This window comes from Scatophagus argus, chromosome 15, assembly GCF_020382885.2.
Source record: "Scatophagus argus isolate fScaArg1 chromosome 15, fScaArg1.pri, whole genome shotgun sequence".
In the NCBI taxonomy this organism is placed as follows: Eukaryota; Metazoa; Chordata; class Actinopteri; family Scatophagidae; genus Scatophagus; species Scatophagus argus.
This window is the reverse complement of record NC_058507.1, coordinates 20,543,283-20,561,523: the sequence shown is the minus strand read 5'-3', so window position 1 is coordinate 20,561,523 and position 18,241 is coordinate 20,543,283. Positions and strand designations below refer to the sequence as shown.

General features: G+C 40.3%; 1 protein-coding gene across 1 annotated transcript; it reads right to left on the bottom strand.

Annotated features, from left to right (window-relative positions):
• Positions 1 to 6,974: 6,974 nt before the first annotated feature.
• osr1 (odd-skipped related transcription factor 1) lies at positions 6,975 to 17,373 on the bottom strand. Its single transcript, XM_046413792.1, has 3 exons — positions 16,994 to 17,373; positions 9,576 to 10,274; positions 6,975 to 7,696 (listed from the first exon to the last, which is right to left on the bottom strand). Exons 2-3 carry the CDS (start codon positions 10,244 to 10,246, stop codon positions 7,564 to 7,566), a joined length of 804 nt encoding a protein of 267 aa, XP_046269748.1. The 5' UTR covers positions 10,247 to 10,274; positions 16,994 to 17,373; the 3' UTR covers positions 6,975 to 7,563.
• Between the last annotated feature and the right edge of the window lie 868 nt (positions 17,374 to 18,241).

Below are 18,241 nucleotides of genomic sequence, written 5' to 3'. Positions count from 1 at the left end.
TTGCAAACTATTTTTTATCCATTTGTGAGTAGTTACTAAATACTTACACCAGATAGCTGCCAAATGTAACTGTTTGCTAGCTGACTGAACTAATGGACAGACCTAAGGTTATATTGCTAACATATTGCTGCGAGTTAATGAGTGGAAGCCCTATGAAATGTCGTTGATGATCTAACCTCAAACCTAAACAAAATACTGTTTAATAATGTTGTAAAGTCAGATGATATTAAATTGCATTTGACACAGATATACCTCAAATTGTGAAATATTATAGCAAAACAGCTGTACAAAAGCACTGAATAACATCAGTCGTTTAACATACTGGATATATGGACATATAAATGAAAGGTTCTATCATGTGATTGATAGCTATCAAGTGGAACTTTTTTGTTTGGATGTTTGTTTTTTGCCATTTTACAGCACAATTTAGTACAATGAAATGTTGTACCACCTTCTTGCTGGACAACTGGACACATATGCATATCTACATATTAAAATTAGAATAATAAATAAATTGATGGTAATAGTAAAAGAATATTAACAAAATAATGAATTTGAATAATTGCAATAAAATAATAACTAATGCCATTAGTCAAATATCTATATATACAATTACAAGGTATGCAATGTCAGTGTGAAGTTCCAATTCATTTGTTCATGGCGGCGTGTAAAGGATGACTTGAGAAGTCTCACAGCCTGACAGCACTATAGGGTAAACTGGCTGTGGCTGGGGTTGGTATTGTCTTGTAGTATCCTCTGGGCTCTGCAGACACCTCAACTCACTGATATTACAGGAGCTCAGTAGATGGGTACAAATGAGGTTCAGTGTGGTTTAAATCACATTCTGCAGAGCCCTCCTGTCCTGGGCTGTACACATTCCAAGCTCATTTGTAATTTCTAATAAGGTTGCTTTCTATTGCTTCTATGCTGTGTATAAAAGTTAACATGAATTTGGCTTAAGAAGTCCTTAAGAAATAGCGCTGTTCTGAGCTTTCTTTACCAGGGTGGAGATGTGTGATGACCATGACATCAACTGTGAGGCTGGTTCCAAGGAACCTAGAACTGTTCACTTCCTCCACATCAGCTCCACTGATGTAGACAGGGGTGTGTATCTTTGTCACTTTTTTCCTAAAAACAGCAAAAACAGCTTCATTTTGCAGGCGTTGTTAGTTCTCTCTGTACCACTATGTCGGATTGTTATTTTCACTGTAATATGAATTATTTCCATTATTTGTAATCTGGCCAGACAGCGGCCATGATGGTGGTATTGTCCACAAACTTAACAACACAGTTCTCTCCTAGTCATGGTTTGGAGTCATGGGTGTACAGTCTGCACAGGAGGGGCCTGAGCACACAGACTTGAGGATTTCTTGTTTTAAGCAGTTGCAGAGTGCCAGAAAACAAAAGGTAATCTCATGACACTTTCCAAATAGAGCAACATGTTAACATGGTCCAGGGACATGGACATGATCGCGGAATCAAAACCTCTGAGGTCTGGTTAACTAAAATTGCCTACTAAAAAAAAAAATTCTTTAAAATACTCTTTAGTCATGCTAATGTTCTCGTACGGTTCCTGTAGTGCATTTTTCAAATTTGCATCCAGGGGAAACTAAACACCAGGGAGTTCTCTGGGCTTAGATAATACGGTCATCATCTTAACATTTAAAAAATGACCATCAACTTTGACATTTGTGCACCAAGCATCATTGATTTGAACACAAAGTTCGTCTCCGCCATCTCACCCGAGCCACGTCTTTATAAAAAATGTTGATTTCCTGTCATTTTTCTGCAACTAGACATTAATAGTGAATATACTGGATGGTGGATTAGCCTTAGGTTCAAGCTTGGTTAGTTTAACTCTTATTCCAGATCTCTTGCCTCTGTTCTTGGGGTGATCACACTGCTTGTGTTGGAATTGGTTCGACTGCTCTAGCTGAGTGGTAAGAAGATGACGTGGACAGTGATTGTCTCATAGTCCGGTGCACTTAATTCAATCACGTCCTTTTCCAGTGTTTGCGAGTGTTTTTCTGTCAGGGGTAATATTGGCTTCAGTGATGAAGTTTAAAAGTGACAAATACAAATAAAAATAGAGCAAAACTCAATAATGTCACACTTTGCTTCTAGCAGACGTAATTCATAATTCACACAGCCACATCATGTCATCATGATGTTTTCATTGAAAGAACAGTATGCTCTTTACGTTAGGGGGAGAAAATGCATTTTATCTGCTGAGCTGTTTGTGTGTGTCTGTTTGGCGAGAGCTTTATATCATGTTTGATGGTCTGACAGCAAGAATTTGCGCATTACTGTCATTACTAGCTTACTTAGCAACTATAGCCATTTAGTTCCTGACATGGTTCATTCTTTTCCTGTACTGTATTTATACTTTATGTAAGTTGACTCAGTGAAATTGAAATGCACTCACCTTTACCAGATACAATTCACATCAAGAGCCAGCTACAATAAATTAACAATCCATGATAATGAACACACTGGATTTCCTGGCCTTTCTCTCAAAATCAGAATGGTTCTAGTCCATTCACATGGGCACATGATATCCTTGAACCAGGATAATTTTTTCATTAGGTCAAAGTAGCTATACATCGCTTACCACAGGAGGCAGTGTCAGCTGCTCCGTCCATCCAACACTGACAGTTACTTTACTTTACTGAGTGCCATTAAAATTTGCTGTAGAGGCTCATTTTTGGTGACGTCCTGGCCACCAAAAGGATGTTTTAACACTTGGACACAATGGACATATAGTCATGAAATTTACATGCATGATCCCACTGACTATCCCCTGGGCAAACTTTACTTTGTTGTTACATGAGTAGCATAATTGGTTGTAGTTGACAGTCATCCCACGTCACTCATGATTGTAATCGTATCTCAGTTTACCACTCTGAAAGCAAATAAACATGTACATTGCTTTTAACATATGCCAAATTTAATTTACTTTAAAAATGTATTTAATTTAAGACGCCCACACAATTGAATGACAGCATTTTGCAAAGTTTATAAACCTTCACCCAACTCCAAAACTGACAAAACTCCACTTTTTTAGTCTTTCCCCACAGGCTCCAAAAAACGTATCCTACATTGGTTACTATTTACTGTATCATTAAAAAAAAATAGGCATATTTGCTGTCTTTGTTCATAAATTAGGTGGCTGGTAAGAGAGCCCAATTTACATTATGGTTAATCAATCACCACTGAATGGGGTCCGAGCAACCATATCTCAATGTGCCCTATAGGTGCATTCACACTTGTGCGTAGAGCTGTTCTCTTGTGATCAGATGCATGTAAGCAGTCTCTAAAACTGTTTTCACATATGAACAACAGGGAATCAACAACTGAGAGCCGCACATCGTCTCAAGTTGGCCGTTCACATGTACAGCACGTAACAATACATTGGCCGCGTCAGACATGTTCTCACCAACTGGAAATACTTGGGGACTCCTCCATAACGATGACTGGTTTGCGCTGATATCAATGCATATGCACAATATCAAGAAGTGGAAAAGATTATACAGGCAAAAAGAAAAGAGTACAAAGACCCCGGCAGTGGCAGCTGTCATAATGAACCCTGTGTTATTATATCTGTGTAACTCGACTGTAAAAGGGTGAAAAGATCATCGAAACCAAGTGGAAGTAATTTTCATCAAGACCTGCTTTCACCTTCCTGGCCTTCTCTGATCCTGCTCTATAATTGTTGGAAAGGAGGGGGGGGGGGACTTTTCCTCTCCTTTTCCTCCCTCGCTGGAGGAAGCCTGGGGGGGAACGGTCAGTCCCTGTCGGCTCTTTGTCTGTCAGTTTACTGTGCGTCCATCCTGCCACCCTCCAACTCACCCTGTCGGTCGGAAACCGTAAACGTGTCAGTGGCCCAGAGCAACATCTACTGTGTGAAGCACTACCTTACCCCCTTCATGCCCTCTGCCAGTCCTTCCTAAATCATTCAGTTAGGACAGTAGCAGTGAATGATATTTCCCCCAGGTCCAGAGGACACCGAGGTAAAGCCAAGGCCATGGGGCAGGGAGGTGGTTTGTTAGTCACTCCCATCAATGTTGTATGTATGATAAACATCGACTCCACTCATTAACTGTAGTCTCACATGTGGATTGCTCATGCAGTGTTTGTGAAGAATATATTAAACATGTTGTTGACTCCCCAATATAGATTAAATTGCAATTGTTTGTATGAACTGTCCATGTTGCCAAGTTCAAAAATGGTGTGTTCACACATAAAGGCAGGTTGGCTACTGTCTCTAACATATATGAAGTCCTTTATTTGAGTCCCTGCGGATGTACGTGTGTTAGTGTCTCAGCTAAATGCAGTTTATAGTAATGTACAAGTTCCCATAGATGGCAGGAGCTACATTTGAAGTGGCATTCACTGAAAATGACTGAATATATCAAAACACAGTGAAGAGAAAACTTGAGTTGCATGGCACACATATTTCATTTCACATTCAAACGCAGAGTCTTGAAGCATTGGTGGAAGGGACAAACAGAATATCAAAAAAAAAAAAAAAAAAAAAAAAATTTGATTTGATTTGGTTTCTCGCCACCCGGAACAAACTGGACAAGGATATCATCATCAGAAAGTCTTTCAAATTCTGTGGACTGACCTCATAAACTATCAAGGTAAACTGTGATTATGCTAACATTTAGGAATTGTTTTTTGAGTCTGGATTTGACTTCATTGTTTCTGAGCATTGTTACACATATGGTAATTAATGCTTCCTTCTGGAGTATTGCTTCCTCTGAAATTTTTTTCTTCATTTCAGACTATAATAGAGTAAATATATGTACCCGATATGGTTCAAACTGACACAGTGGTAGAATTTATTTCAGTCATTCTTATCCACTTTGCTTTGATGTCATTTCAAAATAAAAGCCCTGTTAAGGAATGAAGGCTTTCTGTCAACCAAAACACTAGAAAATCTTTATTTAAGAAGAATAGAGTAAGTGTTTTTATTAACAGCCTAATGCCAAACTTTTAACAGGGCTGGGGGGCAGACAGCCTGCCCCCTGTCTGGTACCTTCTGCAGATGGGATAAACATCCACCCTGGTCATTATGTGAGGAAATATGCGATTTAAGTATTTTTTCTTGTATACAACTGAAAGCAACACCTTGATTGCCTCAAAGAAATGACTGACCATAAGCATGTGACAGTTTTGTGTGTACATTTCATCACATCTCTTTACACATGGTTGGATGACACTTTAAATGAACTGCTTCATTTAACACATAGTGAGACCTTAAAGATTCACCACTCATTCAACAACATGTATATCTGAGAAATGTGCTGACAATTCCATACGCCTTTAGATTAAAGGAGCAGAAACAAAACAAATACCCACTAACAAGAGTGTACATTAGGATGCATCCACTGGTGGGCACCAGCCCCTTGCAACCAGTCTGCAGGCCATCAGGAAGTGACATGTTTGTCCTACCAATGTGTCTGGTAGCAGCGTTCTTTATTTCCCTCTGTCTCAGTACTGTAATGTCTGTAATGTTGCCAGCAGCCTGAGGACAGGAGGTCATGGAGCAGAAGTAGCGTCCCTTCGGCCGCAAGCTCGATGAGACTTATGTCACGTACACCATCCCCTGCCATCTCAACTTGCCCAGCTGTGTGTGTGTGTGTATGTATCCCTGGACACCCAGGCAGTTGATGACAGACTAGTGACTTCCTGGCTACAACAGAAACGGTGAGCAACAGGCCGACCATCCGCTCAGCTCTCCTCCTTCCCTTAGACCAGCAGCTTTCTTCCTGCATGACACACTAAACTTACCAGCACATGTGCACGCACACACACACACGCACACACACACACACACATACATCATTTGTTTAGATTTGCCCTCTCATTTCATCCCATAAGTACACTTTGACTAGTGAAACAAGGTCAGAATTAGACAACCTTTTCTTAAAAGTCATCTCAGCTTCAGTAGGGAATGTTGAAATGCAAAAGATATATTATATCAGTGTGGTCACTGCAGCTTTGCACATATGAGTGATCATTTAGGGCTATCACTCAAATATGTCACACTTCACTTATTTGAGTGATAGCCCTAAATGTCTCTAACCCTCAGTGAGTGTGTGTGCTCCACACGCAGAAAGCAGGATTCACCAGTCGTGTGGCTGCTGCAAAGTCAGACGGAGACATGAAATCAGATGTGATTCTGAAAAATTCATACCTCACATTGATATTTGTGCCTTTTTATGTGCAAAGCTGTAATGTGCAATCTACTGTTTGCAGGAGTAGAAACTGAATTGCAGCATCACAGTCAACTGTGTGGTACAAAATGGCTGCAACAACAGAGACCTTTAAGTCAAAGATGCACGACACTATCTGCACTATACTGCAATAAGTGTCTGGTCCTCTAGTAGTATGAGCTCATATGTATGTATATATATATATATATATATAGCTGTTACTTCTGTAAGTATTGATCTCTGAAGGTGTTGAAATTTTAGTTAAATTAGAAGAAAGATATAGTAGTAGTGAATAAGTAGCTGGTCTGTCACTATCATCATTGCTATGACCATTATGAAAACTTGATACAGGTCACTGAATTACATGTAACTACTAACAGCCACCCTAACTGTCCTTCATATGAAGAGACAAATCACTTCCCCTTCTGGTGAACCACCATGACACCTTCTTTCAGAAAAAAAAAAAAATGTACGTACCTAATGGTGAGAGACAAAAAAATTTGTTTGAATTGTCCCATGAATTACATACACATACAATGCTTATAAATTTCAAAGATAATAAAGATAAACTGAAAATAAGTAATGAGAAAGACTGCACACTAGTACACACAACAAGATGACGCAAACTGATGTCCATTAATTACCAGACTAGTATGTTTCTGAAATGAGGTCCAATGGGGGATGCATGAAATCCCCCATGTTGCCTCGCTATAGCAACATGTCATTCAGACAAACTCAGACACACACACCCAACCTGTTACAGTAAAATATTTTATTTAGAAATGATTATTCATTTTGAAAATAACTTTAAGAAATCCAGTGATATATGTAAATAATCAATAATCAGGTTAAAGTGCAAAAATACATTTTTGATATAATGTATCTGTACAAAAATAACATTGGAATGTGATATTGAAAAGGAGGAAGCTGTGTCTATGTTAACATGGCTTTGATCATTCTCAGGTTTTGTAAAAAAAAAAAAAAAAAAATTGCATAAGAGAGATGTCCCTTTTTATAAGGCCTTTGGATTATAAGCTTCTGAGCAGCCACAAGATTTTTTTTTTCTTAAGGTCTGTTTCACATTCCACACGTCCGTTGGGTTCTCGGCCAAGTCTTAGGCTTTGACAACTAAGCATACACTTCTCCGCTAAGGCTTATTTCTGTATTTTTTCTTTAAGAACCGGCTGGTGAAATATTTCATCCTTGAAAAGTATTCCCATGGAAGCGGAGGGCTCAACCTCCGACAGCTGAGATGAAAAAGTCTTTGGTTTCTCTTCGACTGTTGTTGTCTTTGGTCTTGTTTTTCCAGTGTCCCCGTCCCCTTCCCTGCTGGCAGAGTGAATCACTTGATCTTGGCCGGCTTCAGTTCCTTGACCTGCATGTGTAATGTTTTGTGGACAGCCAGAGTCCTGGACTGACAGAAGCCCTTCCCACACTCCTGACATTTGAAGGGCTTTTCTTTGGAATGAATGTACCTGCATGGGGAAAACAAGAGAACAACAAGTTAGTAATTGGGAAGAATCGTAGTAGTTAATGGGTCAATGGGCATTACATAAAGGCTTCATGACCATTCCAACATGTCCTCCAAACAACAAAAGATAGAATATCAAAAACAGTGATCAACAATGTGTGCAAACACTGCTTGACAAATCCCAGATGTGATGCAAGAATTCACATGCTGGCAGGCTTGGGCCTTATCACCCCACCAATTTGAAAGACTCAGTGCACTCCATACCTCATCTTGGACAAGAGCTATATAAAACATTATAGATCATTATGTTGGCCGTTTTCCAGTAACCTACCCCCTGTCCCTGATTCTTCTGTGCAGTGTCTACAGTTATAGCACTGGTTTCGTTTTGCATCTGTGCAGGCACAGTGGTATCAGCCTCACTATGATGACAAGCACTGCACCCTGCTGTCATAATCCAAGAGCTGGTTACTATTATGACTTGAAGACACAAGTGGATGCATTTAGAAGTAAATTTGAAGTGAATACATGAGTTGGAAATGTTGAAACATGTAAGTGGAGTGTTATCCTTTTTGAATCTGCTTGACAAACATATGAGGTGAGTTCTGAGATCATGCTTTGAACACAAACACAAACAAAGTATGTGTGTGTGTGTGTGTGTGTGTGTGTACATGTGTTTGGTTACATTCATTATTTGTGGCATATTCACACAGACTGCATAAAAAAAGAAATGATGGGAGGCAAAAAACCTCTCAGCAGAAAAAAAGCTGCAATACCAGATAATTACTGATAACACTGTGCTAATTATGCACTCGTGTCATGGTGTTCTGTGAGTATTTGCAAGCTTGACTTGGTCACTATTTATGCAAGACACATTTCATCAAGGTAACCTGAAACCACATTACATGTAAAATGTCTGGACTTTTGGACACATTCAATATCTTGTGTCCTCATTACAGTCACTGAACTTCAAGCAAAAATCCACTCCTACTCCTAAAAGTAAAGTTTGTAACTGTGCACCAACCCTGTCACACATTAGAAAAGAATAATGATGACTACTCAACAGTTCATAGCATTTCTGGGGAGTGAAATCCTCCATTATAAATAAATTCTGTAATTTAGCTTTAAAGTATTTAATTATTTTGACTGTTTTAAATGTCCCATGCACCACACCTATGATAGGGATCTTGAAACCTGCTCTGTCTGCAGGGATATTTTTTCACCTTATAAGCTCATTAACCTGCTGCTGCACGTCAGGTTACTGCTGAGATAATGAGGGCCAAATTAAATAATTAATCAATCAGAGTCTCTGACATGCGAGGTATGCTGGTTACCAAATTTCGATGATATCAAATGGTAGGAATTTAAGGTGCATTTTGCAGTTATCCGTCTCACACACGTCTGATGTAAACAAATGAAACGTTTATACAGTCTACACAGACTGCGAAACAGCTTGCATTTCACTCACGCCACGAACACGTAAACAAAACTTTTTTATTTTAAATTCTGTTTTAGGTGAAGAATTAAAGCCCAGTGACTGTTAAACTCTCAGACCTGGCAAACACTGGTGACACTCAATAATGTGCCTCAAAGCATCCTGTGAAGACGCAGAAGGACGAAGCTGCTGCTCCTTTGCTAACGCTATGTCTCCTGTGTAGACATGGTCTCTTATGCTTGAAAAGATTATCAATAAAGTTGATATTATAAATGTTTGTACAGTGTCAAAACCTAAAATGCTCATGTGTTCATACCATCGACAGCATATGAAGACGGGCAACATGAGAGCTCCCTAGAAGTGAAGCCAAAACGACTTGACCGCCCCCTGGTGGCTGGCTCCAGTACAGGTCATAAACACTTATTTGACTATGATAAAACCTGGTTCTCACCTGTGGTCCCGGAGGTGGTCCTGTCTTCTGAAGGCTTTGTGGCAGATATCACAGGTATATGGCCTTTCGTCTGTGTGCGTCCTCTCATGGATCAAAAGGTTGTAGGATTTGGTAAAATGGCGACCACAGAACTTGCACACAAATTCTTTCTTGGTCTTGGAGGGCAGTCGGCCTCGGCTGGACTTGCGCTCCGGTGAAGAAAGTTTGGTCACATCCAGGAGACATCCCAGGCTGGCTGACGTCGGGTGGTGAGATGATGCCTGGGCAACAGCAACACCACCGGTCATGCTCAGGTCCTCTGCCTTCAAATGATCCTCCTGGGTGGCAGCTGCTGCCAGGTTGGCAAAGTCAAAGCGAGGCTTGTTCTTGGAGCTCTGCAGCAGCCCCGCTGAGTCCTGCTTGGGCTGCAGGAGGTGAGGGAAAATGGGGATGGAGGCCATGGATGAGAACTGAGCAGGCAGCTTGGAGATGGTGCAGCGGGGTAGGGCTAAAGGCGGGTAGCCGAGGGTCCACTGGTGGAGATGAATGGCATGTAGGGCACTGAAGCTGTAGATGCTGTGAAAATGATCTGCTGGTAGTTGGAGGCCTGTGGAACTCTGGAGGAGGGAGTAGTTAGCCAGCTGGAGGGATGGGTGGAGGGGGACTGGTGCTGGCAGAGTCTTGCTGCCCATGGCTACTCTACAAAATCCAGCAGGCCTTCTGGAAGATACAGAAAACATCATCAGTTTAAAATATGCAGGGTTTTTTTGTTTTGTTTTTTTTTACTCCATAATACACAAACACACATGCATAGACGGGAATTTAGATAAAACTTGACTGTAAGACCCCAGTCTACAGGAGGTTGGGCAGTTGTCATCTTACCTCATTGTGTTAAAGTGCAACTTTTTTACATGTCTATTTTTTTAACTGTAGAAACTGACATGTCATTTTATAACTAAATTAGTGCATATATGTTGATTTTTTAAACATGGGTTAAACTTTGTCTTTTTATTATTTATTTATTTATTCACATTCAATGTCACAAATGGAACAGTAGAAGGTTCATATTCCTCATCAGACTGTATCTAGAAGACATAGTCATAGCCATAGCCAGTAACAATGTTAAATTGGTTACTTTTTTATATTTTTGGATTATGTATCAGTCTGTCTTTCAAACTCAATGCTGATTGGATGATGTCTGAGCATTGCTTGATTGGGGAGTATAAGTATTTATGGGTCAACATCAGGAATTTAAAAGCATGTCATAGCATTGCTCTGGAAAAGGGTCAAAAACTTTCCTCCAAGACAATTAGAAGATGGATATTAAAGTGTTTAGCATATAGCTGGAATCAAGGCGGTTACTTGGCTTGGCATAAAAACTGGGCTAGTCAAGCAATAGCTCAGTTCCAGTTAAAACCACAAATGACTGACGTCAGCTCTGTACTTAACCGAGATTGACATGAAGCCCAGTACAACACACGTTGAGATGTATTAATAGCACTGCCACCAAAAAATGTTGAGGAACAGAAGGTAAGTTTTCCAAGCAAATAGAACTTTTACCTCTATTGGAGGGTTGAGAGGTTGAGGGTATTTGGGGGAGTGGTGGTTCATGGTATATTTGTTTTGAATGCTTTAATGTTGTTGCTTAGCTAAATTAAATTGAAATCAATAGCATAATGAAATCCATAGGTGTGTTTGTTTTGTATATTGGAGGTGTACCCACTCCCCCACCCCCATCTGCCCAGAACCCTGGAGCTTGCCCCCACACCCCATATGACAACACACACAATTATGTCAAGAGCCAATACACATCCGGGCTGTCTTGCCGATAGAGCTGTGGAAGGGCACCTCATTATCATCTTATTAAGACTATGCATGTTAAAGAGACTTGCTGTTGGAGCCACATTGCAGAAAGCTCCAAAGTTAAAGCCTACTGCGACACACCTCTCCATTACAGGAATTCCTTGTCCTACTCCAAAGCCATTTCTTAAAATTTGCATTTCCTACAGTATTTACACATGCTGTATGCTGTACAAATATTAGGGAAAGATCATGATTACTGTTAAAAAGCTTAACATTAATTGCAGGTTTGGAAAGGAATACTCCAATTCCTGCATGAAAATCAGAAGAACCCATTGGTCCGTATTCAGTTATTTATGTCAAATGTTAAAAAAAAATGGGTGAATGAAAATGTCTCTGACCTACAAATTGTATTCATGAAATCAAACCTTAAACTAAACATTGTGCAGTTCTGTTCTGTTTTACAGTATTTATTTAAGAGAAACTCTACCTCTACTACTGAAAATCTCTAGTATGAGTCTTTGAGGCTGGTTTTAAAATTTTAGAATAGGAACTGTGATTACAGTGGAGACAGGGATTAAGGATCAGCTCAGTGCTGATGGTCCTCCCTGGTGTACTAAGACTCATTTAGACAAATATGTGCATATGTGTGTGGTAAATGTGTCAGCGAAAGTGAACACAAAACAACTGGCAGCACACACACAGACGTATCAGACAGACAAAAAAAGCACTATGTGTGTGTGTGTGTGTGGGTGTGGGTGTTTCCTGTTCCCAGAAACATGCCCGAGGCTGTTGAGGGCAGAGGAACAGAATGACAGCATTCAGCCAGAGAAATACCTGTGAGCTGTTAAATCAGGTTTGATAAGCAGGAATAACAATAGACAATAATGTATCTTTGTCTGAGGCAGATGCTGATGGACAGGAGCCACAGCAGTCGGCGTTCTCAGACTTAGCACAGCCCACAGGCCACTCCCCTAGCCTCATCACCTCACACAACAGACCTGTTTTCTGACTCACAGCAGCTGCATCGCTGCTGCTCAAGTTTTCCTCAGGTGCTGCAAATTAGAGGTTTAAGTTATGATAGATAATATGCTACTTGTGTCACCGCATCACTGTAACAACCATCAGTGGCACAAGTTTGTGTGCGAGAGTAGTGTACTTAACAGGTTACTTGCACTTCCTTTTTAATGCTGGGATTGTGTTTTCCACCTCGTTTTGTCCAGTTGAATGTTTGAGCCTCGCTGTGCGTAGCGACGTATGTGCAGACTCTGACACTGTAAGGCTGTTTTCACATTCATTGCTGAAAGTGTACATTCTGTGTACACACTGAAAATCAGATTTTAAGAGGCGGAGCCTATGAGCATGATCTGTGACATCACAAACAGCCAATCCTGGTCCAGTATTCAGCAGACACAAGCGTGATGCGGAAACTTGAAGCCCCCAGTGGACTGACACATCTTGTGTCTGGCTGTTGAACTCGTGAAATGAAAAAATATTTTCATAGCGATTATCAAAACATATGCAAGTTCATAACTTTAACTAGAAACTATTAAAATACTGCTTGCATGTATATCAACAAAAATACGATAACACTGTGAGGGTCCATTTTTCAAATTCATATTTTTGCTTTAGATATTGAAATATATTTTCCAGTGTAAATCTGAGAACTTTTACTGAAAAGAATTGATTTCAGAGCTTTTCCAGTTGATGAAGTCATTTTCCTTGTTTGGTGTTGCTGCTAGGACAGGATGTATTTACTTCTTCCATCGCTGTTTGTTAAGTTATGCATCTGTAATCTGAATAAACCTGAATAAACCTGAAAACATTTTTCTCCTGTTTTCAACTAGCTCGTCACCAACAGTGACTTAAGAGTACTGACAAGTTAGAGGCCATTTTATTGACCACGTGTGTCTGGCTGAATTTTTTTTCTTTTTTTTTTAATTCAGAGAGAAAGAAAAACAACGACGATTAAAATAAACCTGAGTGGACTGAACAGCATTTTCATCAGTATGAGCTCATGTTGTTCAAATCCAAATTCCTTCTTGATATTAGAGCCCAGTGTCTCCATAGATGCCAAATGTCAGTATAAATTTGAGGGCATACGTCTGTATGAAACATAGATTCTTTTTTTTTTTAAAACTAGTCAGGGAAACCTAAAGGGGCAAAATCACTTTTCATACTGAGATTTTTTTTTCTGAGAAGCAGCAATCAATAATAATAATATTTTTTTTTCATTAGCACCATTACAAGTAGACACTTATTTTTACACATTAAACTGTGCTGAACTCAGCCATGTGAGTTTTTTCATAACTTTGATGTGATTCATTCTTATCTTTATGTCAAATATGCTCCTGAAGTATAACTGAAAGAATCTGAGCATTCCTGTACAGGCAGAGGGAGTACAGTTACATTTTTTTCCAGCTTTTATTCAGGCTACATTAGATATTAATAAATGGAGTAAATAAGGAAATCAGGAATGCCTCAACCCCAAGCCTGAGGTCGGACTGCTGATCCAGTAAACTCCAGTGAAGTGCTTGTAATGAGGAGCAGCGGAGCTCAAACAGCCCCCTGTGGTCTGTTCCTCTCTGATCATGACGCAGAAGTAATTGACTTTTACTTAGGAGGTCATTAGAGGAGATAAGTGCAGTGCTGCTGAGCCTCTCCTCACCTTTAACCCTTTGATGTCTGCATACCAGGGGCCTGCAGATCCAAGGAGCCCGTGGCCCTCTGCTTTGGTGGAGACTGTGAGATTCAGCGCCTCAGAGGGCCTCGTTGTGCAGACTGAGACGCCGCTTCTCACCTCCACGTAAACGTGATCAGGCTGGGATGCAGCACACGCTCCAGACCGAGAAATCGTTAACGGATGTGAACTTCTCTTTTTCTACAAATCTGAGCAGGTCTGACTCACATTTCGTTTCGGTACGAACATTAAAGTCACACGCTATGCTCTTGTGAGTTTGAGTCGTGAGCAGTTCGGCCACGCCGAATTTTCCCCTTTCAGATTGCTTGATTTTCAAGGAAACTGGAAATAATGAATACTGTTCTTCAAATAGAAAAGAATTAGAGAAAAGTCAGGAAAAAATACTGGCAGCATTAAGCTTGTGTAGTATGGGATTTTTCATTGTTTAAAGATCTTCAGACCCCTCAGATTTATGAAGCCCCAGAGGGTCTTTAGCACCTCGTTGGAAACCACTGCTCTGAACTGTGACCCTGGATTTATAATGTGTTGAAAAGAAAATCTGCAAACTAGTAATTTCTAATTAAAATCATTACATCCCTCACAGGACGTAACAGGACTTATCACATCATGTACATAATCTGTCATGTAACATTTCAACTGCACCTTTAATACTTACCTGTACTTCAAATTTGATATTGTACATATATGAGTATATAGGGCACTTGCCATACATTATCTATACAGAACCCACTATAAACGATCCTTGCTGTTGGTCTCTTTATATTTGGATTTGCCCCCTAATGATATTTAATATTTGCACTTCACATAGCTGCATCTTTCACACTTTCCACTGCAACTGCTGCACAATCTTATTTATTTATCTAATCAAAAGAAGTAAAAGCATAAAGCCGTAAAAAGTGCAAACACTTTAGTAAAACGTACTAGATGGTTATGATGCTGTTAAGGTTGACAAATGTCAGTTTTAGAGCAACATCACTTCACTGTGTCATTGTTCACATTTGACTCTGACACGCATTTCTGCAGAGTTTTGCTTAATCTCAGCTTTGAAAACTCCACATCGACCCCTCGCTGACCATTAAGTTCATACGATCCTTCTTTGTACCTTGGCATTGAGAAGAACAGAAGATGGCAGGTGTGTGGTTAGAAATGTCCCTATGTGGAAGAGGTCCTTGTTGTACCCTGCAGGTCAGGGTCTTTGCTCCAGCCTTCATCAGAATGCAGTACTGACTCGACCGTACGCTGTGATATTCACCACAGTATGTGTAAAATTACAAATGAGCATCTGCAGGTGAGACAAATGACTGAGCGAATGCAGCGAGCGCACGTGTGCTTTACATCACACCGAACGTCATTTTGTCTGCAATCGACTGCGCTTGACTTTGACTCTAAAACAAGAGCGAGTCTTCCAGTAAATGCTAATGTTTCTAAAAATCAAGTTCACTATTATTATTATTATTATCATATTTTATTCTAGAGCAGTAGCCTCTGAAAATGTTTTTGAAAAAAAAACAAAAAAAAAATGTAATTCTAGAGGTTTAAATGTTCTTACTGCATTACCACATAATAATTCAGTTTCCCAGTATAGTATATAAAATTTTAGAATTAAATGATAAATACTCTAACAAAAACTACCTGACTGCATGAAATGACCTCTGGCTGTTTAACTGCTTTGTTCAGCAGACATTTGTACTGCAGGTCTAACACAAACGCTGGAAGTCCTTCTCATAAACAGCAGTGTGGAATTTCCATGAAACAACTTGTATGTAATTTGTACCCATCAGTGGTGGCTTTACGCGTTAGTACCCAACTTTAAGAACTCAACAGCTTGAATACAACTTGAAGGAACACAATAAGTTGCTTTCTTGCTTCCACTCAGCTACATCTTAAGGGCAATTATGATACTTTTCACTGCACTTAGTTTCGTAACGAAGTACAGCGCATTGTGACCCAATTTTACTTCAGTGAAACATCTGGACACTGCTTCACCACTGGAACCTGAGCAACAATTAAAACGGAAAGAGAGATGAACAATTGAGTCTTATAGATTTGCCATGTCCACGCATGGCCCCCTGCCGCCTGCCTCCACATCGCCAGCTCTGACTCCGTGATCTGATCTCCAGGTGGTGTGAGGGCGGGGGGGAGGACAAAAAGGCCCGTCGGTCTCACCTGTCTCACAGACCTCTTATCTGATGCATATTGGACTTGGGGGTTTTTAAAGAGGAGGTGATCCCTTTTATTCTGTGGTGATTTTTATTCAGACTGCGCTAAACGTGCAACCCGTCACTGTATATACATCTGCCGAGACTCAACACAGATTAATGAGCCAACAGACCGAGACAAATGGGATAAACCCCCCCAGTCATCAGCTATGTGTTGATAATTACCGCACTGCATCTGGTGGAGTCCTGCTTGCGCGCGGAGAAGAGGAGGAGGAGGGGGGGCAGTTTCAAACTTATATATTTCATACGATCTACTGAGGAAAAAGTGTTCCGCTCATTTAACTGAATCAATTTAACTACAACCGATGCAACATCTTATTTAGGTGGAGAAAGTATATGAGACCAAAACCACCGCTTCCCCCTTTATTCATGGATCATTTAATTTAAATATCGGTGTCGTTATCGCTAAAAAAAATCAATACACTCAAACGGAAATAGGTGCTTATATATTGACAATAAAACGCATGCAATTATCAATAATGTTAAAGGACTGTATGACTTACACCTGTCGCACAACCCTCCAAAATATACAACCTCCTGCAGAATCCTCTTAGAAGTTATATACAATAATTATTTGGTAAATAAGAAGATTAATAACAGAACGGTAATGTTGAGAGGATCCTCGAAAAGTCTGATACAAACTTTGTTTCCTCATCGCTGCTTGGATTTCGTTAGCATTAAGAATGTAAAAGCAAAAGAAAAGAAAAGTGAAGACTTACCAATCAAAGATGTTTTCTAAATTCGCCTTGTGCGGCTGGAAGGTTCAGAAGGTTCTGGATGTCGAGGCCCGCTGAGCAGCCTGCTTTGTCGCTGTGGATGAGTTAATGACAGGGCAACATGTTCCTCCGCTGCTGCGGCTTTCCTCCGGTGTGAGCTCGGACAGGCACGGCGGTGTGTGTGTGTGTGTGTGTGCGTGTGTGTGTGTGCTGCTGTAGCTGTGGTGTCGGGACGCTTCTTCGCTCCACTGTTCTGCGCTCTCAGTTGTCTCTGCCTCTTTATTGCAACGCGCAGTCCGACTCCTACCGGCGCGTCACTCAGCCAGCCCACATACAACACAACACAACACAACACATGAAGACGCAGAACAATACTGCTGCTATACGTACCGTCCCGTGGTGTCAGCCAGGAAAAACTCCTTAATGCTGGTGTTTGTTGGGCGCACTTCAGACTGGATGCGTGAAGCTGTGCGCGCACGCTCCTTGAAATGAATCCATAAAGTTGGAAAGTTTGATATGTAAAAAAAAAAAACAGAAATAGACTGATGGTGCGTTACTGATCTTTAACATTAAAGAAAAATATTCCAACAAAAGGCACATGAAGGCCAGCGTTACTGTGCCCACTTCTTGTGTAAGATTTAATATCTGCTCATCTGTGCTCAAGAACCTTCTGCGGCTCAGAGCGTCTGTCAGACTTCATATAAAACCTTTACATGGTCTGTTAATGCTGAGCTCTCTCCTGCTGTGGATGGAATGAATGTTTAAAGATCAAACTGACTCATGTGTGATATCCATGCTTAAAGTGAGTCTGGGGCAATGGCTGCTCTTTATTTATGATCATCAGAAGAAGACTGATTGATCCCCAAGGTGGATTTTTTTTTTCTTTTAACATCCAGGTTAAATGTCAGTGAAGTGTGTTCATGGTCAGATGCAATCTTTGTAGAACTAAAATGAACTTTGAGCTCATTTGGGCTACACTGAAGAATATACAGGACATCTCCAAGGATTGTCTTGAAGTTTTGAACAGATGTTTGTCCCCAGATGATGGTACCCAAAAGCATATGTAAATTTACCATGTGTTAAACATGTGATGAACTGTTATATTTCACGTTGCATCTAGAGATTTTAACAACGGCAACAAGAAATAGAACAATGATAATTTGAATTGTTTCACTTATTAGGCGCCAATTTTATATTTGGATGAAAACAAAACAACAAAGCTATATTTACTGTGAGTGGATGTGAATTGAG